At 48.1% G+C, this 23,929-nt stretch overlaps 3 protein-coding genes and 1 pseudogene across 3 annotated transcripts; all 4 read right to left on the bottom strand.

Annotated features, from left to right (window-relative positions):
* Positions 1–16,830: 16,830 nt before the first annotated feature.
* Positions 16,831–17,215, bottom strand: LOC139253739 (histone H2A type 2-A-like; annotated as a pseudogene).
* A 935-nt stretch (positions 17,216–18,150) lies between these two features.
* On the bottom strand, positions 18,151–18,528 carry LOC139253742 (histone H2B-like). The gene has a single exon (XM_070873531.1). It carries the CDS (start codon positions 18,526–18,528, stop codon positions 18,151–18,153), a length of 378 nt encoding a protein of 125 aa, XP_070729632.1.
* A 1,537-nt stretch (positions 18,529–20,065) lies between these two features.
* Positions 20,066–20,452, bottom strand: LOC139253745 (histone H2A type 2-A-like). Its single transcript, XM_070873533.1, has one exon. The coding sequence runs from the start codon at positions 20,450–20,452 to the stop codon at positions 20,066–20,068; it is 387 nt and encodes a 128-aa protein (XP_070729634.1).
* A 1,011-nt stretch (positions 20,453–21,463) lies between these two features.
* On the bottom strand, positions 21,464–21,838 carry LOC139253740 (histone H2B-like). Its single transcript, XM_070873530.1, has one exon. It carries the CDS (start codon positions 21,836–21,838, stop codon positions 21,464–21,466), a length of 375 nt encoding a protein of 124 aa, XP_070729631.1.
* Between the last annotated feature and the right edge of the window lie 2,091 nt (positions 21,839–23,929).

Genomic DNA, 23,929 nt, shown 5'->3' with positions numbered 1-23,929 from the left:
CCCTTTCTACACAACTGCAGCAGACATGAGCAAGGACGTGAGGCTTATTAAAAACACATTTCATTACAGCAAAAGTTACACTGGGAGAAATGTTCAGTTATTTCCCATTACAGGCAAAATGCCAGGCAAACCAGCAGCACGCTGGCACCTGAACAGTTTCTCATCGGCCAACAGACTTTTCTTAAATTTATTTGCTGCGTGGATATAAACTTAAACCAGCTTTGCAGGCATGATGCTCTATTCACACATTGAAGGTGGAAGAGATGCTCTGGGGCACAAGCTAAGTCCAGTAGCTGAAAGTGATCAACAGACTGGGTTTTGTGTTTAGTCATAGAAACATAGAAAATAGGTGCAGGAGTAGGCCATTCGGCCCTTCGAGCCTGCACCGCCATTCAATGTGTTCATGGCTGAACATGCAACTTCAGTACCCCATTCCTGCTTTCTCGCCATACCCCTTGATCCCCCTAGTAGTAAGGACTACATCTAACTCCTTTTTGAATATATTTAGTGAATTGGCCTCAACAACTTTCTGTGGTAGAGATTTCCACAGGTTCATCACTCTCTGGGTGAAGAAGTTTCTCCTCATCTCGGTCCTAAATGGCTTTCCCCTTATCCTTAGACCGTGACCCCTGGTTCTGGACTTCCCCAACATTGGGAACATTCTTCCTGCATCTAACCTCTCTAAACCAGTCAGAATTTTAAACGTTTCTATGAGATCCCCTCTCATTCTTCTGAACTCCAGTGAATACAAGTCCAGTTGATCCAGTCTTTCTTGATATGTCAGTCCCGCCATCCCGGGAATCAGTCTGGTGAACCTTCGCTGCACTCTCAATAGCAAGAATGTCCTTCCTCAAGTTAGGAGACCAAAACTGTACACAGTACTTCAGGTGTGGCCTCACCAAGGCCCTGTACAACTGCAGTAACACCTCCCTGCCCCTGTACTCAAATCCCCTTGCTATGATCCCAGGCGTGTTACCAATACCAGCAAAATCGAAGCCCATGGAATAAAAGGGACAGTGGCAGCATGGATACTCAGTTGGTTAAGTGAGAGGAAACAGAGCATGTGGGGAAAGGTTGTTTTTCAGACTGTAGGAAGGTACATGGTGGTGTTCCCCAGGGCTCGGTACTGGGGCCACTGCTTTTCCTGATCAATATTAATGACACAGACCTGGGTGTACAGGGCACAATTTCCAAATCTGTAGATGGATCAAAACTTGGAAGTATAATGAATGGTGAGGGGATGGTGATAGACTTCTGGAGGACACAGACATGTTGGTGAAATGGGTGGACACAGTACAGTGAATGGTGAGGGGATGGTGATAGACTTCAGGAGGACACAGACATGTTGGTGAAATGGGTGGACACAGTACAGTGAATGGTGAGGGGATGGTGATAGACTACAGGAGGACACAGACATGTTGGTGAAATGGGTGGACACAGTACAGTGAATGGTGAGGGGATGGTGATAGACTACAGGAGGACACAGACAGGTTGGTGAAATGGGTGGACACAGTACAGTGAATGGTGAGGGGATGGTGATAGACTACAGGAGGACACAGACAGGTTGGTGAAATGGGTGGACACAGTACAGTGAATGGTGAGGGGATGGTGATAGACTTCAGGAGGACACAGACAGGTTGGTGAATTGGACAGACACGTGGCAGATGAAATTTAACACAAAGGTTTGAAGTGATACATTTTGGTAGGAAGAACGAGGAGCGGCAATATAAACTAAAGGGTACATTTTTAAAGGGGGTACATGAACAGAGAGACCTAGGGGTCTATGTGCACAAATCGTTGAAGGGGGAAGGCAGGTTGAGAAAGCAGTTTAAAAATGCTTACAGGATCCTGGGCATCATAGAGGCATAGATTACAAAACATGGATATTATGATGGACCTCTATAAAATACAGGTTCGGTCTCAAACATAGAAACACAGAAAATAGGTGCAGGAGCAGGCCATTCGGCCCTTCGAGCCTGCACCACCATTCAATATGATCATGGCTGATCATGCAACCTCAGTGCTCCACCCCTGCCTTCTCTCCATACCTCCTGATCCCTTTAGCCATAAAGGCCACATCTAACTCCCTTTTGAATATATCTAACGAACTGGACTGAACAACTTTCTGTGGTAGAGAATTCCACAGGTTCTCAACTCTCTGGGTGAAAAAGTTTCCCCTCATCTCGGTCCTACATGGCTTACCCCTTATCTTTAGACCATAACCTCTGGTTCTGGACTTCCCCAACATCAGGAACATTCTACCTGCATCTAACATGTCCAGTCCCGTCAGAATTTTATAAATTTCTAAGATATCCCTTCTCATTCTTCTAAATTCCAGTGAGTATAAGCCTAGCCGATCCAGTCTTTCCTTGTATGTCAGTCCTGCCGTCCCGTGATCGGTCTGGTGAACCTTCGCTGTACTCCCTCAATAGCAAGCACGTCCTTCCTCAGATTAGGAGACCAAAACTGCACACAATACTCAAGGTGTGGTCTCACCAAGGCCTTGTACAACTGCAATAAGACTTCTCTGCTCTTATACTCAAATCTCCTCGCTATGAAGGCCAGCATGCCATTTGCTTTCTTTACTGCCTGCTGTACCTGCATGCCTATCTTCAATGACTGATGTACCATGAAACCCAGGTCTCTTTGCACCTTCCCTTTTCATAATCTGTCACCATTCAGATAATAATCTGCCTTCGTGTTTTTGCCACCAAAGTGGATAACCTCACATTTATCCACATTATACTGCATCTGCCATGCATTTGCCCATTCACCTAACCTGTTCAAGTCCCCCTGCAGCCTCTTAACATCCTCCTCACAGCTCGCACTGCCACCCAGCTTCGTGTCATCTGCACTATCTGCAACTGGAGTATTGTGTCCAATTCTGGGCACCGCATTTTCGAAAGTATGTGGAGGCCTTGGAGAGGGTGCAGAAAAAATTTACAAGATTGATTCCAGGGATGAGGGACTTCAGTTACTTGGATAGACTGGAGAAGCTGGGATTGTTCTCCTTAGAGCAGAGATTGAGAGGAGATTTGTTGGTTTTTAAAATCATGAGGAGTCTGGACAGAGTTGATAGAACCTGTTCCCATTGGCGGATGGGTCAAGAAGCAGATGACACAGATTTAAGGTGATGGGCAGAAGAACCAAGGGCGACGTCAGAAAAGCCCTTTTTACGCAGCGAGTGGTCAGTCTCTGGAATGCACTGCCGGAAAGGGAGATAGAGGCAAACTCAATCACAGCTTCCAAAAGGGAGTTGGGTAAGTACAAGAAGGAGAGAAGTTTGTGGGGCTACGGGAAAGGGTGGGGGAGTGGGACCAGCTAACCAGAGCCGGCACGGGCTCGATGGACCAAATGGCCTCCTTCCGTGCTGTAACCACTCTCTGATTGTAAAGGTGATGATAAAGCTCTTGTCCAGGACGCTGCATCTCCCAGGCACTGGGACCCAGTGAGGAACAGAGACCCTGAAGCCCCACCCACTGGGGAGCCCAAGCCCCTCCCACCCAGGCTCAGCCCCACCCACTTGGGGCCCAAGCCCCTTCCACCCAGGCTCAGCCCCGCCCACTGGGGGCCCTAGCCCCTCCCACCTGGGCTCAGCCCCGCCCACTGGGGGCCCAAGCCCCTCCCACCCTGGCTCAGCCCCGCCCACTGGGGGCCCAAGTCCCTCCCACCCTGGCTCAGCCCCGCCCACTGGGGGGCCACAAGCCCCGCCCCTCACACACTCGAATTGTTGAGAGTTTCGATGAGGGACTCAGTGAGGGCTTTTTTTAACTGGTATTCCAGGCTGTGAGAGAAGGGGAGCAGCATTTACAGAGCAAAGTCCCAGTCCACATCACACCCAGGTCAGACACAATCACTGCATTCATCAGAGCCCCAATATCATCGGGCTCTGAGTGTGGAAGGACAAATGTTTGTCTATTCTGTGTGTGGGCAAAGATTTCAAACATTCAAACATCAGTGTGACTGGAAAAGCACCAACTCGAGTGAGAGTATTCCAGTGCACCGACTGTGGAAAGGGCTTTTACCAGTTACACAACCTGAAAAAACATCGCACCATTCATAGCGGGGAGAAACCGTACACATGTTGTGTGCGTGAACGAGGCTTCAACTGATCGTCCAACTATGGAGAGTCACAAGGACACACACCATGGAGAAACTGTGTAAATGTGGGGACTGTGGGAAGGGATTCAATTCCCCCTCCCAGCTGGACACTCATCAAGGCAGTCACACCGGGGAGGCCGTTCAGTTGCTCTTGCTGTCTGAAGACTTTCAAAGAATCATCAAACCTGCTGAAATACCAACAAATGTTCACTGACGAGGGATCATTTATGTGCTGTCACTGTGCAAAGACATTTGCTCACTCGTCCAACCTACTGAAACACCAGTGAGTTCACATCAGGTAAAGGTTGTTCACCTGCTCCGTATGTGGGAAGGGAGTCACTCGTTCATCTAAACTGCTGACCACAAGTGAGTTCACACTGGGAAGAGGCCATTCTCCTGCTGCATGTGTGGGATGAGATTCACTCCGTCATGCAACCTCTGGACACACCAGCTTGTTCACACTGATAATAGATCTTTGAAATGTTCTGACAGTGAGAAGAGCTTTAAAAGCACAAAGGTTCTGCTGACACACCAGCGAATTCACACTGCGGAGATGCTGTTCACCTACCCCGAGTGTGCAAAGGGATTCACTAATTTATCCAACCTGCTGAGGCACCAGCAAGTTCACAAGTGAGTACAGAGATTGGATTTTGCTGTTAATCATATCCAGGACTGAACCATGTTCATTCGGGCAGTTGGGGTTTGGTAAAACTGATGTTAGTAACCCCTATAACTGGGCTGGAGTTTAATCTGTATCAATGTCCAATAAATCAGGTTTTGTGTCCCACACACACTGTGTCAGGTCCTTGATGTCTCGACAATAAGCCAAACTGATTGCACACTTGTTACAAATTGTGTGGAATACATCTGAGAACTGAGTTCTCACAACTTTTTTAAAGATGGATCTACCAGGTGTCCAAGTCTGACAGGAAATACATTTCTATTATATCACAGGTCCAGTCCAACTATCCAGGGCAGTGAGTCCCTGTAATATTGTTTTTTAACCTATGGGAAATATTCTGATAATCTGTTATTGTCACAGGGCAAAGCAGTATTTTTAGTTTAACATCAATTTAATCAAACTCAATGGGCAATTGATCTTCAAAGGGACAGTGTCGGCAGTTCTGAAGCTCATTTCTCTGTGTGAGTAAGTCAGAATGAGAAGCTGATGTTTCACAAAGGGAGACCTCACCAGACCAAAGGACATTGGTGGCGTTTAACAGGCTGTTTGTGTCACTGGGCTACAGGAGGCTATTTGTGACATAAGGAAAGCTGGTCACAGCAAACAAACAGTTTACCGGCCTGTCCAGGGCCCACTCAGACCCCACCTTCTCTCTCTCACTATTGGTTGTGCTGCAGTAATTGCTCCTCTGACCTTTCCTCTCTTGTCCCTCCTACACCCCTAATACACGGCCCTACACAATCTCCCTCCCCCTACATCCTCACTGTGCTGGAACCCACACCAGTCTTCCCATCTGCTCCTTGTTCTCTCCCTGGATCCTGAAACTGCAGAACTAACTCTTCCTCTCCTGAAGTCTACAGGCTCTAAAACTGAAGCTTGGTGGCCCTCAGTCCCTACTCCGTGATTTACCTCCCCTTCTCTCCTCCTCTTTCCCCCTTGGTTGTATTCTACACTCTGGGCCTTGGCCTTCCCCAGGGATTCTCAGTATGAACAGGGGAATGTGTGTTGAGACAGGATGTCCCACCTCTCCACCTTTAAAGGGACATGGAGAGGACCCGCTGGGCTGAATGGCCCTGCTTTATGACATCACTGCAGTGCCTAGCAACCACCCTCCCTGAGCCTTGCTCATTATAGAAACATAGAAACATAGAAAATAGGTGCAGGAGTAGGCCATTCGGCCCTTCGAGCCTGCACCGCCATTCAATGAGTTCATGGCTGAACATGCAACTTCAGTACCCCATTCCTGCTTTCTCGCCATATCCCTTGATCCCCCTAGTAGTAAGGACTACATCTAACTCCTTTTTGAATAAATTTAGTGAATTGGCCTCAACAACTTTCTGTGGTAGAGAATTCCACAGGTTCACCACTCTCTGGGTGAAGAAGTTTCTCCTCATCTCGGTCCTAAATGGCTTACTCCTTATCCTTAGACTGTGACCCCTGGTTCTGGACTTCCCCAACATTGGGAACATTCTTCCTGCATCTAACCTGTCTAAACTCGTCAGAATTTTAAACGTTTCTATGAGATCCCCTCTCATTCTTCTGAACTCCAGTGAATACAAGCCCAGTTGATCCAATCTTTCTTGGGCTGGGTTGAGCTCAGTGCTGTTACAGGAAGGGAAACAGGAACAGGATTCGGCCCGTGTGGAACCCAGGATTAATGGGGAGAGGTACAGGATCAATTTATACCTTATTGAGTGAGAAATGTCAGTGTCCCGGACACTCCCTGTCCCTCAGTATCTGTGTCGGGGAGCGACCGATGGATTCACTCTGTATCTAGCCCGTGCAGTGCCCGACTGGAAAGCGGTTGATGCTGGCACGAGGTGCTTAGCTCAATGAACACAACATTTAACCCAAAGATGATCAGATTAACCCATCAGCTTCTCCCCTGGGCACAGGTCCTGAAGGACTGGGAGTGTCTCTAATAATTTGGCTGGTGTCCTTAATCAAATTTAAACACCTCACTCATCACTTTTTAAAATTCCTTCATGCGATGTGGGTGTAGCCTCTCACCTCTCATTCTTCTAAACACTAGAGAATATAGGCCTGGTCTACTCAATCTCTCATAGGACAACCCCCCCATCCCAGGAATCAGTCTGGTGAACCTTCGTTGCACTCCCTCTGATACGTTCGTAATAAACTGAATACTGTGTACAATGAGCAAGTGTGACCTTAGCTCCTTTAATAAGATTCCAGAGTGCAGGTACCGTGTGGGTGGCCTGCTTATATACTGTGCTCCCAAGAGATGCTGGGATCCCTTGGGACTCCAACAGGTAGGCCCTCTGGTAGTAGGTTACAAGGGGTTAAATACATAACATCACTCCCCCGTGAAGTCAATAGTACACTTATTTACAAGGTGAGATGATCTGGGGCTTTTCACTCCCTTGTCGATTGTCTCGGTACAAATGCGAATGTGGATGAGGTGGTTAGTTCTTCACTGGGCTGCTGGGGATGGTGAGTTCAGCTTCATGGTCAACCATGATGTCAGTTGGCACTTGTGTGTATGTTGGAGGGTCAAAGTTGGTGGTGTCTTCTTTGGGTTGTTCGTAGCTGTTGGTGAACTGTAATTTGATTTGGTCCAAATGTTTTCTGCATGTTAGTCCATTGGCCAATTTGACCTGGAACACCGTACTCCCCTCCTTGGCTATCACCGTGCCAGCGAGCCATCTGGGACCCTGTCCATATTTGAGTACAAACACAGGATCATTGATCTCAATATCGCATGACAAATTTGTGCGGTCATGGTACATACTTTGTTGATGCCGCCTGCCCTCCACGTGATCATAGAGATCAGGGTGGACAAGAGAGAGCCTTGTTTTGAGCACGCTTTTCATGAGCAGCTTGGCTGGGGGGACGCCGGTGAGTGAGTGGGGTCTGGTGCGGTAGCTGAGCAGCACTCGGGATAGGCAGAACTGGAGGGAGCCTTTCGACACGCATTTCAGGCTTTGCGTGATGGTCTGAACTACCCACTTTGCCTGGCTGTTGGATGTGGGCTTGAATGGGGCAGATGTGACGTGCTTGATCCCATTGCAGGTCATGAATTCCTTGAATTCAGAACTGGTGAAACACGATCCATTGTCGCTGATCAGGACATCAGGAAAGCTGGGCATGGCAAACATGGCTCGTAGGCTTTCAATAGTGGCCGTGGACGTGCTTACAGACATTATTGCACATTCAATCCATTTTGAGTAAGCATCCACGACAACCAAAAACATTTTGCCTAGAAATGGGCCCGCGTAGCCCACGTGGATCCTCAACCACGGTTTGGAGGGCCACGACCACAAACTTAGCGCTGCCTCTCTGGGTGCATTGCTCAGCTGAGAGCAAGTATTGCACTGGCGCACGCATGACTCTAAATCTGAGTCAATGCCGGGCCACCACAGATGGGATCTGTCTATGGCTTTCATCATTACAATGCCTGGGTGTGTGCTGTGCAGTTCACAAATGAACATATCTCTGCCTTTCTTGGGCAAGACCACACGATTGTCTCACAACAGACAGTCCGCCTGCAGGGACATTTCGTCTTTGTGCCTGTGGAATGGCTTAATCGTCTCCTCATCTCCGCTGGGCACTGGACCAGCTTCCTGGAGGATAGTTTTTTTTACCAAGGACAGTAAAGGATCGTGGCTGGTCCAGGTCCTGATCCAGCGGGCTGTAATGGGGGACTTTTCATTTTCGAATGCATCCATTACCGTGAGCAAGTCCGCTGGCTGTGCCATTTCCACCGGTGGTGGGCAATGACAGCCGACTGAGAGCATCAGCGCAGTTCTGTGTGCCCGGTCTGTGGTGGATTACTTAGTTGTATGCTGACAGCGTGACAGCTGACAGCGCCCATCTTTGGATGCGGGCAGAGGCATTGGTGTTAATCCCTTTACTCTCAGAGAACAGTGATATGAGTAGCTTGTGGTCAGTTTCAAGTTCAAACTTGAGGCCAAATAAGTACTGGTCCATTTTCTTTACCCAGTAAACGCACGCTTTTTCAATCATGCTGTAGGCCCTTTCGGCCTTGGAAAACCTCCTGAATGCATAAGCGACCGGTTGCAAAATCCCCGATTCGTTAGCCTGTTGTAACACACACCCGACCCCGTATGACGACACATCGCAAGCTAGCACTAATCTTTTACAAGGGTTATACAGGACAAGCAGTTTGTTTCAACACAACAGATTTCTGGCTTTCGGAAAGGCAGCCTCTTGTGAATTCCCCCATACCCAGTCGTCTCCCTTGCGCAGTAGCACATGTAGGGGTTCTAGCAGGGTGCTTAACCCAGGCAGGAAATTACTGAAATAGTTAAGGAGTCCCAGGAACGATCACAGCTCCATCACATTCTGTGATCTCAGCGCGTTCTTGATGGCCTCCGTCTTGGCATCGGTGGGTCTGATGCCATCTGCTGCAATTCTTCTTCCCAGGAACTCAACCTCCTGTGCCAGGAAAATATATCGAGCATTTCAACCTGAGTCCCAACTGACTAAGAACCTCTTCCAGATTCTTCAAGTGCTTGATGGTGTCCTGACCTGTAACCAGGATATTGTCCTGGAAAACCACAGTGTGAGGAACTGACTTTAGCAGGCTCTCCATGTTCCATTGGAAGATTGACGCAGCCGACCGAATCTTGAACGGGTATCTGTTATAGATGAACAGACCTTTGTTCATGCAGTTGAGGCCTTTCGAAGACTTCTCCAGCTCCTGTGTCATGTAGGCCGAGGTCAGGTCCAGCTTGGTGAATGTCTTTCCTCCAGCCAGAGTCACAAATAGGTTGGATGCCTTGGGTAGCGGGTACTGGTCCTGTAGCGAAAACCGGTTAATCGTTACTTTATATTCCCCACAAATTCTGACCGTGCTGTCTTCTTTAAGTACTGGGACAATCAGATTAGCCCACTCAGTGAATTCCACTGGCACGATGATGCCTTCTCGCTGCAGCCTGCCCAGCTCAATTTCCACTTTTTTATGCATCATATATGGTACTGCCCATGCCTTGTGTGGATGGGTCGTGTACCGGGGATGAAATGGATTTGCACTTTCACCCCTGAGAAGCTTCCAATGCCTGGCTTGAACAACGATGGGAACCTGCTCAAAACCTGGGCACATGAGGCGTCGTTGACGGACGAAAGCGCTCGGATGTCTTCCCAGTTCCAGCGGATTTTTCCCAGCTAGCTTCTGCCAAACATTGTGGGGCCATCCCCTGGCACAATCCACAGTAGGAGTTCGTGTTCTGCTCCATCAAAGGAGACTTTGACTTCTGCACTTCCAATTACAGGGATTATTTGCTTGGTGTAAGTCCTTAGTTTGGTGTGAATGGGGCCGAGCTTGGGCCTGTGTGTCTTTTTGCCCCACTGCCTGTCGATAGCCTTTTTACTCATTATCGACTGACTCGCACCCGTGTCCAGTTCCATAGATACTGGAATTCCGTTCAGTTCAACTTTCAACATTATTGGTGGATATTTCGTGGTGAATGTGTGCACCCCGTACACTTCTGCCTCCTCGGTATGAGTTTCCAATTCAGCCTGATCCACAGCGGATCGATCTTCCTCTGCAACGTGGTGGTTTGCAGGGTTTGCAGTTCACCTGCACATTCACTGGAGGTGTCCCATTGTTCTGCAACCATTGCATGCATAGTGTTTGAAGTGCCATTGATGAGGCCAATGATCATCTCCACAGCACCAACAAGGTGTTAACTGCCTCGCATTAACCATTGATGGTGGACTCTGGGTCATCTGAGGTCGGGCAGCAACAGCCGGCGTGTACGTTCTGCCATGTATATTTCTGCTCGAAAACAGCATCACTTTGTGCACAGTACTGGTCGAAACGTCTTTACTCTGCGAAATCTGTTTGGTGTTGTCGCTGGTAGACATAAGTGCCTGGGCTATTGTTATGGCTTTACTTGGATTCGGAGTTTCAACAGTCAATAGTTTGCGAAGGATTAGCTCATGGCCAATGCCCAGTACAAAAAAGTCTCTAAGCATTTGTTCTAGGAATCCCTCAATTCACAATATCCTGTGAAGCGCCTTAGTTCGGCGACATAGCTCGCCAATTACTGGCACTCTGACCGTTGACATGTGTAGAATTGATATCTCGCCATAAGAACACTTTCCTTACGATTTATTTGCTCCTGGACCAGCGTACACAATAATTCATAAAATTTAGCTGTTGGTTTTGCCGGAGCTAGGAGATTCTTCATGAGGTCATAGGTTGTTGCCCCACAGACAGTTAGGAGGATCGCCCTTCATGTGGCAGCGTTCTCGTCCTCTTGCAACTCATTGGCCACGAAGTATTGGTCAAGTCTCTCCACGAAGGCCTCCCAATCATTCCCTTCTGAGAACTTCTCCAGGATACCAACAGTTCTTTGCATTTTTGCGCGGTTGTTCGTTACCTCATCGCCAATTGATAGCTCATAATAAAGGATGAAACTGAGTACTGTGTACAATGAGCAAGTGTGACCTTAGCTCCATTAATGAGACTCAGAGTGTAGGTACCTCATGGGTGACCTGCTTATATACCTGTTGGAGTCCTAAGGGATGCTGGGATCCCTTGGGACTCCAACAGGTGGGCCCTCTGGTGGTAGTGTAATGCAGATTGCAAGGGGTTAAATACATAACACCCACGACCACCGTCCTGGGGCCAATACTTATCACTTTGCTGTGTGTGGGAGCTTGCTGTGCATAAATTAGCTGCGGCGTTTCCCACATTACAACAGCTACCACATGGGAATGTGCTGTGAGGGGCTTGCAGGGGTCCTGAGGCTGTGAATGGTGCTGTTGAAATACAATGCTGGGTGTGAGCACGTGAGAGGGGGAATGGGGCTGGGAGAGGTTACTGACTCTGTGCAGACCCAGTACAGGAAATACAATCGCTGGCCTCCCTCATCTTCATCGTCCTCCGCTGCCCCTGATGCTGATCTAACAGGCCCAGAACTATTGGTGAGTCACCACAGGCCGCACCGGGAGGGAGGGAGGGGGATAATCGTGTACAGTGGAGGAAAGGTAACCATGTTCGGGTGGGGGGTGGGTATGTACGGGGGGTGGAGGGGGCCTGTGGAGGGGAGGATGATGGGGGAGGGGGGTAACCATGTGCAAGCGGCGGGGGGGGAGGGAGAGAGAGGAGGGGGAGAGGGTGAGGGGGGGAGAGAGAGGGGGAGGGAGGAGGGGAAGGGGCGAGGGTGAAGAGGGAGGGTGAAGAGGGGAGGGGGAAGGGAGAGGGGGAGAGGGGAGAGGGAGGTGGGGAGAGGGGAGAGGGAGGTAGGGTGAGTGCGGGTAAGGTGCTGAGAGTGTGGGAGGGAGAGAGAGAGGGGGGAGAGAGAGGGAGGTGGACAGGAGAGGGGGAGAGGGAAGGAGAGGGGAGAGGGGGAGGGTGAGAGAGGGGGGAGAGCGAGAGAGTATATCTTGCGCTCTCTCTCAAAATCTCTCCCTCGCTGTCTCTCCCTCTCTGTCTCTCTGTCATAAGAACAGAAGAAATAGGGGCAGGAGTAGGCCATATGGTCCCTCGAGCCTGCTCCACCATTCAATACAATCTCCCCCTCCCCCTCTCAACCTCCTCCCCCTCTCAACCCCCATTCCCATCTCAACCCCCTCCCCCTCTCAATCCCCTCCCCCTCTCACCCCTCCACCTCCCTCTCCCCTCCAATCTTGGCTATTCCGATCATGGACTCAGCTCCACTTCCCCGCTTGCTCGCCATAACCCCTTATTCCCTTATCATTTAAGAAACTATCTATTTCTATCTTAAATTTATTCAATGTCCCAGCTTCCACAGCTCTCCAAAGCAGCGAATTCCACAGATTTACAACCCTCTGAGAAAATAAATTTATCTTTGTCTGTTTTGAATGGGCGATCCCTTATTCTAAGATCATGCCCTCTAGTTCTAGTCTCCCCCATCAGTGGAAACATTCTCTCTGCATCCACCTTGTAAAACGCCCTCATAATCTTAAATGTTTTGATAAGATCACCTCTCATTCTTCTGAATTCCAATGAGTAGAGGTCCAACCTACTCAACCTTTCCTCATAAGTCAACCCCCTCATCTCTGGAATCAACCTAGTGAGCCACCTCTGAACTGCCTCCAAAGCAAATATATCCTTTCGTAAGTATGGAAACCAAAACTGCACGCAGTATTCCAGGTATCGCCTCACCAATACCCTTTATAACTGTAGCAAGACTTCCCTGCTTTTATACTCCATCCCCTTTGCAATAACAGCCAAGGTACCATTGGCCTTCCTGATCACTTGCTGTACTTGCATTCTATCCTTTTGTGTTTCATGTACAAGTACACCCTGGTCCCGCTGTACTGAAGCACTTTGCAATCTTTCTCCATTTAAATAATAATTTGCTCTTTGATTTTTTTTCTGCCAAAGTACATGACCTCACACTTTCCAACATTATACTCCATCTGCCAGATTTTCGCCCACTCACTTAGCCTGTCTATGTCCTTTTGCAGATTTCTTGTGTCCTCCTCACACATTGCTTTTCCTCCCATGTTTGTATCATCAGCAAACTTGGTTACATTACACTCGGTCCCTTCTTCCAAGTCATGAATATAGATTGTATTAATGGTCCTAGCACTGATCCCTGCAGCATCCCACTAGTTACTAATTGCCAAACAGAGAACAAACCATTTATCCCGACTCTCTGTTCTCTGTTAGTTAGCCAAACCTCTATCCATGCTAATATATTTCCCCAATCCCGTGAACTTTATTTTGTGCAGAAGGTGTCACATACCATGTATTTAGAAACATAGAAACATAGAAATTTACATCGCAGAAGGAGGCCATTTCGGCCCATTATGTTCGCGCCGGCCACCAAAGAGCCACACGGCCCTTGGTCAGCAGCCCTAATGGTTAAATATAAACCTATGAACAATGACGGAAAGGCAAAGAGCACCCAGCCCAACCAGTCTGCCTCACCACAACTGTGACACCCCTTATACTGAAACATTCTACACGCCACCGCAACCAGACCCATCTGATCTCCTGGAAGAGGCAAAAACCAGGTAAAAACCCAGGCCAATTTAGAGAGACAAAATATGGGAAAATTCCTCTCCGACCCATCCAGGTGATCGAAAATAGTCCAGGAGATCATCCTGGTTGTATTTTATTCCCTGCAGCACTCACCATTATATCTGCTCCATCCACCAAAAGGTCATCCAGTCTAATCCCAATTACAGCTCTAGGTCTGTAACTGTGCAGGTTACGGCACTTTAAGTGCCCATCCATCCATCTCTTAAAAGTAGTGAGGGTTTCTGCATCCACCACTCTTCCAGGCAGTGAGTTCCAGATCCCCACAACCCTCTGCGTTAAGAAACCAACCCCCCCCCCACAACAAATCCCCTCTAAAACTTCCACTAACCACCTTAAAACTATGCCCCCTCGCAATAGACCCTCCACCAATGGAAATAGACCCTTATTATCCACTATGTCCAGGCCCCTCAATATTTTGTACATCTCAATGAGGTCTCCTCTCAACCTCCTCTGTTCCAATGAGAACAAACCCAGCCTATCCAATCTGTCCTCATAACTAAGATTCTCCATTCCAGGCAGCATCCTAGTAAATCTCCTCTGCACCCTCTCTAGTGCAATGACGTCCTTCTATAATACGTCGACCAGAACTGCAAGCAATACTCGAGCTGTGGCCTAACCAAAGTATTATACAATTTAAGCATAACCTCCCTGCTCTTTTATTCAATGCCTCAGCCAATAAAGGCAAGCATTCGATATGCCTTCTTAACCACCTTATCCTCCTGGCCTGCCACTTTCAGGGATCTGTGTACAAGCACTCCAAGGTCCCTTTGTTCATCTACACTATTAAGTGGCCTATCGCTTAATGTGTATGCCCTATCCGTATTAGCCCTCCCAAAGTGCATTACCTCACACTTCTCTGAATTAAATTCCATTTGCCACTGCTTTGCCCACCTGACCAGTAGATTGATATCCTCCTGCAGCCCATTACGTTTCTCTTCATTATCAACCACACAGCCAATTTTAGTCTCATCTGCAAACTTCTGAATCATACTCCCTATATTCAAATCTAAATCGTTGATATATACCACGAAAAGAAAAGGACCCAGTACTGAGCCCTGCAGAATCACACTGGAAATATCCTTCCAGTCACAAAAACATCCATCAATCATTACCCTTTGCTTCTTACTCCAAGCCAATTTTGGAATCAATTTGCCACTTTGCCCTGGATCCCATGGGCTTTAACCTTCATGATCAGTCCATCATGTGGAACCTTATCAAAAACCTTGCTGAAGTTCATATATACTACATTGTACACACAACCCTCATCGACCGTCTCGGTTACCTCCTCAAAAAATTCAATCAGGTTAGTCAGAAACGACCTTCCCTTAACAAATCCTTGCTGACTGACCCTAATTAATCCTTGCCTTTCCAAATGCAGGTTAGGCTGACAGGCCTGTAATTATTCGGCCGATCCCTTTCTCCCTTCTTAAACAAGGGTACTACATTAGCAGTCCTCCAATCCTCCGGCACCATGCCCAGATCCAAAGAGGACTGGAAAATGATGGTCAAGGCCTCTGCTCTTTCCTCTTTTGCATTCGTTCATGGGATGTGGGCGTCCCACAGGTTACCTCGTAAACAGCTGGCGACCAAAGCGGCCTGGAAGAGTGCTCCAGCCACGGGCGGAGTGAAGAAGCCTCATCGCTACAGACCCGGCACCGTGGCTTTGAGGGAGATCCGCCGCTACCAGAAATCCACCGAGCTGCTGATCCGCAAACTGCCCTTCCAGCGCCTGGTGCGGGAGATCGCTCAGGACTTCAAGACCAACCTGCGCTTCCAGAGCTCGGCCGTCATGGCCCTGCAGGAGGCCAGCGAGGCTTACCTGGTGGGGCTCTTTGAGGACACCAACCTGTGCGCCATCCACGCCAAGCGAGTCACCATCATGCCCAAAGACATCCAGCTGGCCCGCCGCATCCGCGGGGAGTGCGCCTAGACTCCCCCTGCCTCGGCTCGGAGCTTCAGCACCAAGTGAAACAACGGCTCTTTTCAGAGCCACCAAATCAACAAAGGAAAGAGCTGCGATCTCCTGTAACCAGTGCTTCGTGTTGTTCATTAACCCATTGTAGGGACGGGCAGAGGGTGTGGTATTGATTACTGATCGTGTGTTCATATACCAGCTCGGTTCACATGAGCTTTGACTAATATAAACTAATGAGCCCTTTAATATTTTCAGAAACTGACATCGGCTTTGCGTCGCTCTGACCTCGAGTTCCCCGGGGCGGAGCACAGATTTCCCCATTCGGTGTTACCGGAGAATGGGGGCAGGCAGATCTGGGAAGCACTGCAATGGATCCGGGTCCTGTATGTGTATATCGCTCGCTGATGCAGTGCGGTGTAAACTGACTGGCTTAGCAGAGAAATACACAGCCGGAACGGCCGGAGCTCCCGAGAACAAAAACAGCATTCAAACTATCTCAAACCAGACAAGAATTAAACTAGGCCCTTTCATTACTATATTAATTCATCATCGCCGACTCTCTAGTTTTCAGACACATTAAATAATATTTAAGGAACCGGTGGCGGTATTTATACAATTGTTGAGTGACAACTGTAGTTCAGTTATTCGCTGTTAACTGGAAGAGTGTATGTGTGAGTAGAGAACCGTAATGCAGAGACTGGGAACTGAAAACTCCCGCATACGGATAAGGGGTAAGCCATTTAGGACTGAGATGAGGAGAAACTTCTTCACTCAGAGTTGTGAACCTGTGGATTTCCCTACCGCAGAGAGTTGTTGATGCCAGTTCGTTGGATATATTCAAGAGGGAGTTAGATGTGGCCCTTATGGCTAAAGGAGATCAAGGGGTATGGAGAGAAAGGGGTACTGAGGTGAAAGATAAGCAATGATCTTATTGAATGGTGGTGCAGGCTCTAAGGGCCGAATGGTCTACTCCTGCACCTATTTTCTACGTTTACATGTCTGAAATAAGCCAATCTATCGGTACATGAATTCAAGGGCTCTCACTCCATTAAGTCAGTAAGCAGCCCTTCTACAGATACTGTGAATGTCTCTAAAAAGAGCCTTTGGTTATTAGATTAAATCTTGTCCGCTTTACTTGGTCTTGGACGAAGTGGTGGTTTTCTTGGGCAGCAACACAGCCTGAATATTAGGCAGCACCCCGCCTTGAGCAATGGTCACCTTTCCCAGCAGCTTATTGAGCTCCTCGTCGTTGCGGATGGCCAGCTGCAGGTGCCTGGGGATGTTGCGGATTTTCTTGTTGTCGCGGGCCGCGTTGCCGGCCAGCTCCAGGATTTCAGCGGTCAGATACTCGAGCACAGCAGCCATGTAAGACCGGAACTCCGGCACCCACACGCTCAGCATAGTTCCCATTTCACAGGAGTCTATGAACACGGCCCACAGGGAACTGCAGTCCGGCCCGGGAGGAACGAGACTTGGCCTTGGCCCGAGCTTTACCGCCGGTTTTTCCTCTTCCAGACAATCCACAGGTTCAGAGAAAGAATGCGAAACTCCTCCCTCATCTGCTCTTCTTATACATTCTGGACGGATGCAGGGAGTGAACTTGTGATTGGTCGCTCTGCGGTACATTTCATTGGTCTTTTCCGATGACCAATCACCATCTGTTTAGCCCGCCAATGAAAAGAAGGCGAAAATTATTGTTCGACATCCAACGAATCTTCAATTTCAAAAACCCCGCCAATAATTTTTACAATGCGGATTATGTTAATAAATTCATCATTAGCCAAAGATTTCCAAACACTTTTTATTCCATATTGCCTTCCAAATTCCAGGATGTTACAATCAGGATTAAATTATGGTTCACTTTCAAACATTCTGTAACGGGACACATTCCAGCTCAATCTTTGTACAATTTGGGAATCACAGATCATGGATCGATCCTCCGCACAGGCGGGAGTGAGACCAGAACTGGGAGTCCTTCTGTGAAAAGAAAAGAGGGACAGAGTGTTCAAACTGCCCCGTTCTGGTCTCTGTAAGAACTCCCATTCTGGGTTGTTGCACACACAGGCCCCGGGTAATAAGCGGGTTGACTAACTAGAATTTTTTTTATTGAAAAGGGCTTGAGAGAATGAGGTGAATAAAGTCTGAGTCTCCCCCCTTAAAACAAGACCATAATTCGTCGGCAGGCGACCAGGGAGTGTTTATAGTTTAATGGGAGGGAAATTCATCAACGAAGCTAAGGCTGAACCGGACAGTAAAACCGATTATCTGAAAATTCGTATCTAAATCTACCCTGGATCTTTAAATGTTGTCAAAAACACTTGGTCAGGAAATAACTGCAGTAAATTGAGGTTAAAGGATGACGCGTTTGTGCAGCTCTTTCAGAGAGGTTGTGGGTGGCTCTTAAAAGAGCCGTTGTGTTTGGGGTTTGTTCCGTCAGGACAGCGTGGAGCTTTACTTGGAGCTGGTGTACTTGGTGACCGCCTTTGTCCCTTCCGACACGGCGTGCTTGGCCAGCTCCCCAGGCAGCAGCAGGCGCACGGCGGTCTGAATCTCCCGGGAGCTGATGGTGCAGCGCTTGTTGTAATGGGCCAGGCGGGAAGCCTCACCCGCGATGCGCTCGAAAATATCGTTCACAAACGAGTTCATGATGCCCATGGCTTTGGAGGAGATGCCGGTGTCGGGATGAACCTGCTTCATCACTTTGTAGATGTAGATGGAGTAACTCTCCTTCCTCGACTTTCTGCGCTTCTTGCCGCCCTTCGGTGCCGTTTTCTTGATCACTTTCTTGGCGCCTTTCTTGGCAGTAACGGATTTCTTCTCTTCAGGCATCGTCTTGTTCAATCCAACCCAGACATGACGTAAACTCAGCTCGGAGCTCGCATTATATCGGCAGCCCCACACTCCGCCCACAGCCCTATGCTAATGAGGGATGGGTGAAGGCAACGATTGTGATTGGTTCATTCGCTGCGTTGTCAATTGCCATTGTTCTGTAATTCCCGGATTGGTCTCTTTAAACATCCAATCAGATTTACTGCTCGCCACAATCTCAAATTCTTGAATTATGTCATCAGTTACATCCCCTCCCGAGCCATATTCTGTTCTTTATCGATCTAGATGTCTACATGTTCGACAGACATTGACCGGTTTGTAACCGAGATTGCCTGAGGGTCACTTCTGGTCAGGACTTGGAAGTCCTTCTGTGAGGGCAAAAGACCCTCACTGTCCATCCGCCCTGATGCTGCCTTCCTCCCACCATTTAATTCAACACCTTTCTTATCTGTCACTGCTGTAACTATATTAGTTGTTTCAGTGTTACCTTCACCTGGAATATGTCGTACCTTCTGTGCCGTAAACCGCCTATTTCCCTTAGCACAGGGGACATAAATTTAAAGTAATTGGCAAAAGGTTTAGAGGGGAAATTTCTTCACGCAGAGGGTGGTGGGGGTCTGGAACTCACTGCCTGAAAGGGTGGTAGAGGCAGAAAACCTCACCATATTTACAACTACTTGGACGTACACTTGAAGTGCCGTAACCTGCAGGGTTACGGACCTAGAGCTGGAAAGTGGGATTCGGCTGGATAGTCTTTTGTTGGCCGGCACGGACACGATGGGCCGAAGTGGCCTCCTTCCGTGCTGTAAGCTTCGATGATAGATGTCTATAATTCTGAAACAAAGGACATTCCGTCCATCGTGCATTTGCTGATTTAAAACATAGAGACCTTGGCGAAAAATATCTATCGAAACAGAACAAAATGTAAATCAACTATACCTCCCTCCTCCCCCCATCTCCACTCCCTGTGAGGCGGTGGGTGGCACTTCGAAGAGCCTTTGCTTTGTGCTTGGGGGAAGTGGGTCGCGTTGAATCCATAGAAAGTGCGGCCCTGCCGTTTCAGAGTGTACACCACATCCATGGCAGTGACCGTCTTGCGCTTGGCTGCTCAGTGTAGGCCTAAACTGACCGGCTAAGGAGAAAAATGAACAGCCCGGAGATCCCGGGAACAGAACCAGCATCAAACTCTCAAACCAGACCAGAATTAAACTAGGCCCTTTTAAAAACCGCCGATTCTCTTCATACAGTTTTCATTGATAGACTAAATAATATTTAGGGAACCAGTTGCGGTATTTATACAATTTTTGAGTCTCTGACAACTGTAGTTTAATTATTAGCTACTAACAAAACAGTTTGTGTGAGCAGAAAACCATAATGCAGATACCAGGAACTGAAAATTCCCGCATACAGGTCTGAAATAGGCCAATTTATTGGTACCTGAACTCAAGGTCTCCATTAAGACAGTAAGAAGCCCTTTCAGATACTGTGAGTGGCTCTGAAAAGAGCCTTTGGGTTATTAGTTTAAATCTTGTCCGCTTTACTTGGTCTTGGACGAAGTGGTGGTTTTCTTGGGCAGCAGCACAGCCTGGATATTAGGCAGCACCCCGCCCTGAGCGATGGTCACCTTTCCCAGCAGCTTGTTGAGCTCCTCGTCGTTGCGGATGGCCAGCTGCAGGTGTCTGGGGATGATGCGGGTCTTCTTGTTGTCACGGGCCGCGTTGCCAGCCAGCTCCAGGATTTCAGCGGTCAGATACTCGAGCACAGCAGCCATGTAGACCGGGGCTCCGGCACCCACACGCTCAGCGTAGTTCCCCTTACGCAGGAGCCTGTGAACACGGCCCACAGGGAACTGCAGTCCGGCCCGGGAGGAGCGAGACTTGGCCTTGGCCCGAGCTTTACCGCTGGTTTTTCCTCTTCCAGACATTTCCACAATCCACAAGCTCAGAGAAAGAATGAGAAACTCCTCCCACATCTGCCCTTCTTATACATTCTGGAGCGATGCAGGGAGCGAACTTGTGATTGGTCACTCTGTTGTGAATTTCATTGGTCGTTTCCGATGACCAATCACAGCCTCTTTAGTCCACCAATGAAAGTAGGGCGAAAATTATTGGTTCTCAAAGTCAGAACCTAACGATTTTTTAAATTCAAAAATCCCGCCAATAATTGTTAGTAACTTAAGCATTAGCCAAATACTTCAAAACACTTTTTGTTTCCTTTTGTCTGATTCCATGTTTCCCTTGCAAATTTCAGCCTGTTACAATCAGTATTAAATTCGGCTTCAGGTTCAAACTGTCTGTAACGGGCGGGACTCAGTCCCCACTGATTCTGTAACGGGACACATTCCAGCTCCATCGTTGTAAAAGTGAACTTTTTTTCATAGGAGCTGCTGTGGGAGTGAGACTTGAACTGAGAGTCATTCTGTAAAAATAGAAGAGGGACAGAGTGTTCAAACTGCCCCTGTTCTAGTATCTAAGAACTCCCATTCTGGGTTGTTACTCTGCGGGGAGTCTCGGGTTAATAAACGGACTGAGCCGCAACGGAATAAAAACAAAACGTGAAAAGGGCTTGAGTGAGAACGTGTGACTGAAATCGGAGTTTCTCCGCCCTCCCAAAATAAATTCGTCGGCAGGCTCTGTGAATGAACGGGTCTGAGAGCAAAGGGAAAGCGACCAGGGACCGTGTTTGTAGTTTACTCACTGCGGGAAATTCCAGCGACGCCAAGGTCGAATCCGTCAGTGAAGCTGCTTATGAGAATTCAAAACTAAATCTACAGCTGGAATTGTAAAGGTTCTCAAACACAATTGTTCGGGAAATAATTACAGTAAATTCAGTCTAAAGGGTGATGTGTTTGTGCAGCTCTTTCAATGATGTTGTGGGTGGCTCTTAAAAGAGCCGTTGTGTTTGGGATTTTGTTCCGTCAGGACAGCGTGGAGTTTTACTTGGAGCTGGTGTACTTGGTCACCGCCTTTGTCCCTTCCGATACGGCGTGCTTGGCCAGCTCCCCGGGTAGCAGCAGACGCACGGCGGTCTGGATCTCCCGGGAGCTGATGGTGCGACGCTTGTTGTAATGGGCCAGGCGGGAAGCCTCACCCGCGATGCGCTCGAAAATATCGTTCACAAACGAGTTCATGATGCCCATGGCCTTGGAGGAGATGCCGGTGTCGGGGTGAACCTGCTTCATCACTTTGTAGATGTAAATGGAGTAACTCTCCTTCCTCGACTTTCGGCGCTTCTTGCCACCCTTTGGTAGTGTTTTCTTGATTACTTTCTTGGCACCCTTTTTCGAAGCTGGTTTCTTTTCCTCAGGCATCGTCTTGTTCAGTCAGGTACAGATATGAAGGAAATTCTGCTCCGGGCTCGCATTATATAGGCAGCCCCACACTCCGCCCACAGCTAATGAGGGATGGGTGAAGACAATGACTGTGATTGGTTCATTGGCCGCGTTGTCAATTTCCATTGTTCTGTATCTCTCTGATTGGTATCTTTAAACATCCAATCAGATTTATTGCTCGCCAAATTCTCAAATTCTTGAATAAGGTCATCAATGACATCCCCTCCCGATTTATAATCTGTTCTTTATGTTTCTATTCTGCTCTCAGGCAAAAATGGTTAATGATGGCCGGACTTATGAGGAAGGTTCACTCACGTTTTTTCCTGTATATATTCAATAATCTGAACAGCTGTGTTTGTCGATCTACATTTCTACATGTTCGAGTCATTGACCGGTTTGTAACCGAGATTGCCTGAGGGTCACTTCTGATCAGGACATGGGAGTCCTTCTGTGAAGGCAAGAGCCACTCACTGTCCTACCGCCCTGATGCTAGCTTCCACCCATCGATTAATTCAACACCTTTCTTATCTGTCACTGCTGCAACATGAATGTAACAGCATGAATTTATGAAGGGGAAGTCATGTTTGACAAATTTGCTGGAATTCTTTGAGGATGTAATGAACAGGGTGGATAAAGAGGAACCAGAGGATGTAGTGTATTTGGACTTCCAGAAGGCATTTGACAAGGTGCCACCTAAAAGGTTACTGCACAAGACAAAAGTTCACAGGGTTGGGGGTAATATATTAGCATGGATAGGGGATTGGTTAACGAACAGAAACCAGAGAGTCGGGATAAATGGTTCATTCTCAGGTTGGCAATCAGTAACCAGTGGGGTGCCGCAGGAATCAGTGCTGGGACCCCAACTCTTTACTGATATATATGTATACTTGTATTTACTCTGTACACCCACCAAAGGGCTCATCCCCTGGAGTCCCAAGGGAGCACAGATATTTAAGGAGGCTTCATAGGTTGGAGAGGCACTCTGGAGACTTGCAATAAAAGACTACGGTCACACTTTACTTTGAGCTCAGTGTTCAGTCTGACTCGTTCTCCATCTACTACAACTGGCAATGAGATACAGATAGCGAACCCAAATATGCAGAGAACAGTGTGCATCCTGGAGAAATTCTCGGAGGGAGATGATTGGGAAACTTTTGTGGAACGACTCGACCAATACTTTGTGGCCAATGAGTTAGATGGGGAAGAAAGCATTGCCAAATGAAGGGCGATCCTCCTCACTGTCTGAGGGGCACCAACGTATGTCCTCATGAAGAAACTGCTCACTCCAGCAAAACCCACAGAGAAATCATACCATGATTTGTGCACACTTGTCTGAGAGCATTTGAACCCGAAGGAAAGCATTCTGATGGCGAGGTACCGGTTCTACACCTACAAAAGGTCTGACGGCCAGTAAGTGGCGAGTTATGTCGCCAAGCTAAGATGCCTTACAGGATATTGCGAATTTGAAGAACATTTGGAGCACATGCTCAGAGACTTTTTCGTACTTGGCATTGGCCACGAAACCATACTTCGCAAACTTTTGACTGTAGAGACCCCAACCTTGAGTAAAGCCATAGCGATAGCCCAGGCATTCATTGCCACCAGTGACAATATGAAGCAAATCTCTCAGCACACAAGTGCTGCTACAAGTACTGTGAACAAAGTGATGTTGTTTTTGAATCATAATGCAAAGGGCAGGTCACACATACCTGCAGATGTCTCAGAGTCTACCATCAAGGGTGATGAATGCAAGGCCATTAACACCTTGTTGACGCTGCGGGGGTGATCATTGTTTCCATTCATGCCGATTCAAAGAGTACATTTGCAAGGGTTGTGGAACAATGGGACACCTCCAACGACTGTGCAGGTGAGCTGCAAAGAATATTAAACCTAAAACCACCATGTTGCAGAAGAGGACAGATCCACAGAGGATCACGACGAACCAGAGCCTCAGATCGAGGAGACAGAGGTACATGGAGTGCAGACATTCACCACGAATTGTCTCCCGATAATGCTGAATGTTGAATTAAATGGACACCCGGTGTTAATGGAGCTGGACACAGGTGCAAG

This window comes from Pristiophorus japonicus, unplaced genomic scaffold (genome assembly GCF_044704955.1).
Source record: "Pristiophorus japonicus isolate sPriJap1 unplaced genomic scaffold, sPriJap1.hap1 HAP1_SCAFFOLD_510, whole genome shotgun sequence".
Taxonomy (NCBI): domain Eukaryota; kingdom Metazoa; phylum Chordata; class Chondrichthyes; family Pristiophoridae; genus Pristiophorus; species Pristiophorus japonicus.
Note: the sequence above shows the minus strand (reverse complement) of the source record. Positions and strands in the feature narration are given on the sequence as shown.

Excerpts from the sequence above, each read along its gene's own strand:
- LOC139253745 (XM_070873533.1), bottom strand. The coding sequence starts at position 20,452 with ATGTCTGGAAGAGGAAAAACCAGCGGTAAAGCTCGGGCCAAGGCCAAG.
- LOC139253740 (XM_070873530.1), bottom strand. The coding sequence starts at position 21,838 with ATGCCTGAGGAAAAGAAACCAGCTTCGAAAAAGGGTGCCAAGAAAGTA.
- LOC139253742 (XM_070873531.1), bottom strand. The coding sequence starts at position 18,528 with ATGCCTGAAGAGAAGAAATCCGTTACTGCCAAGAAAGGCGCCAAGAAA.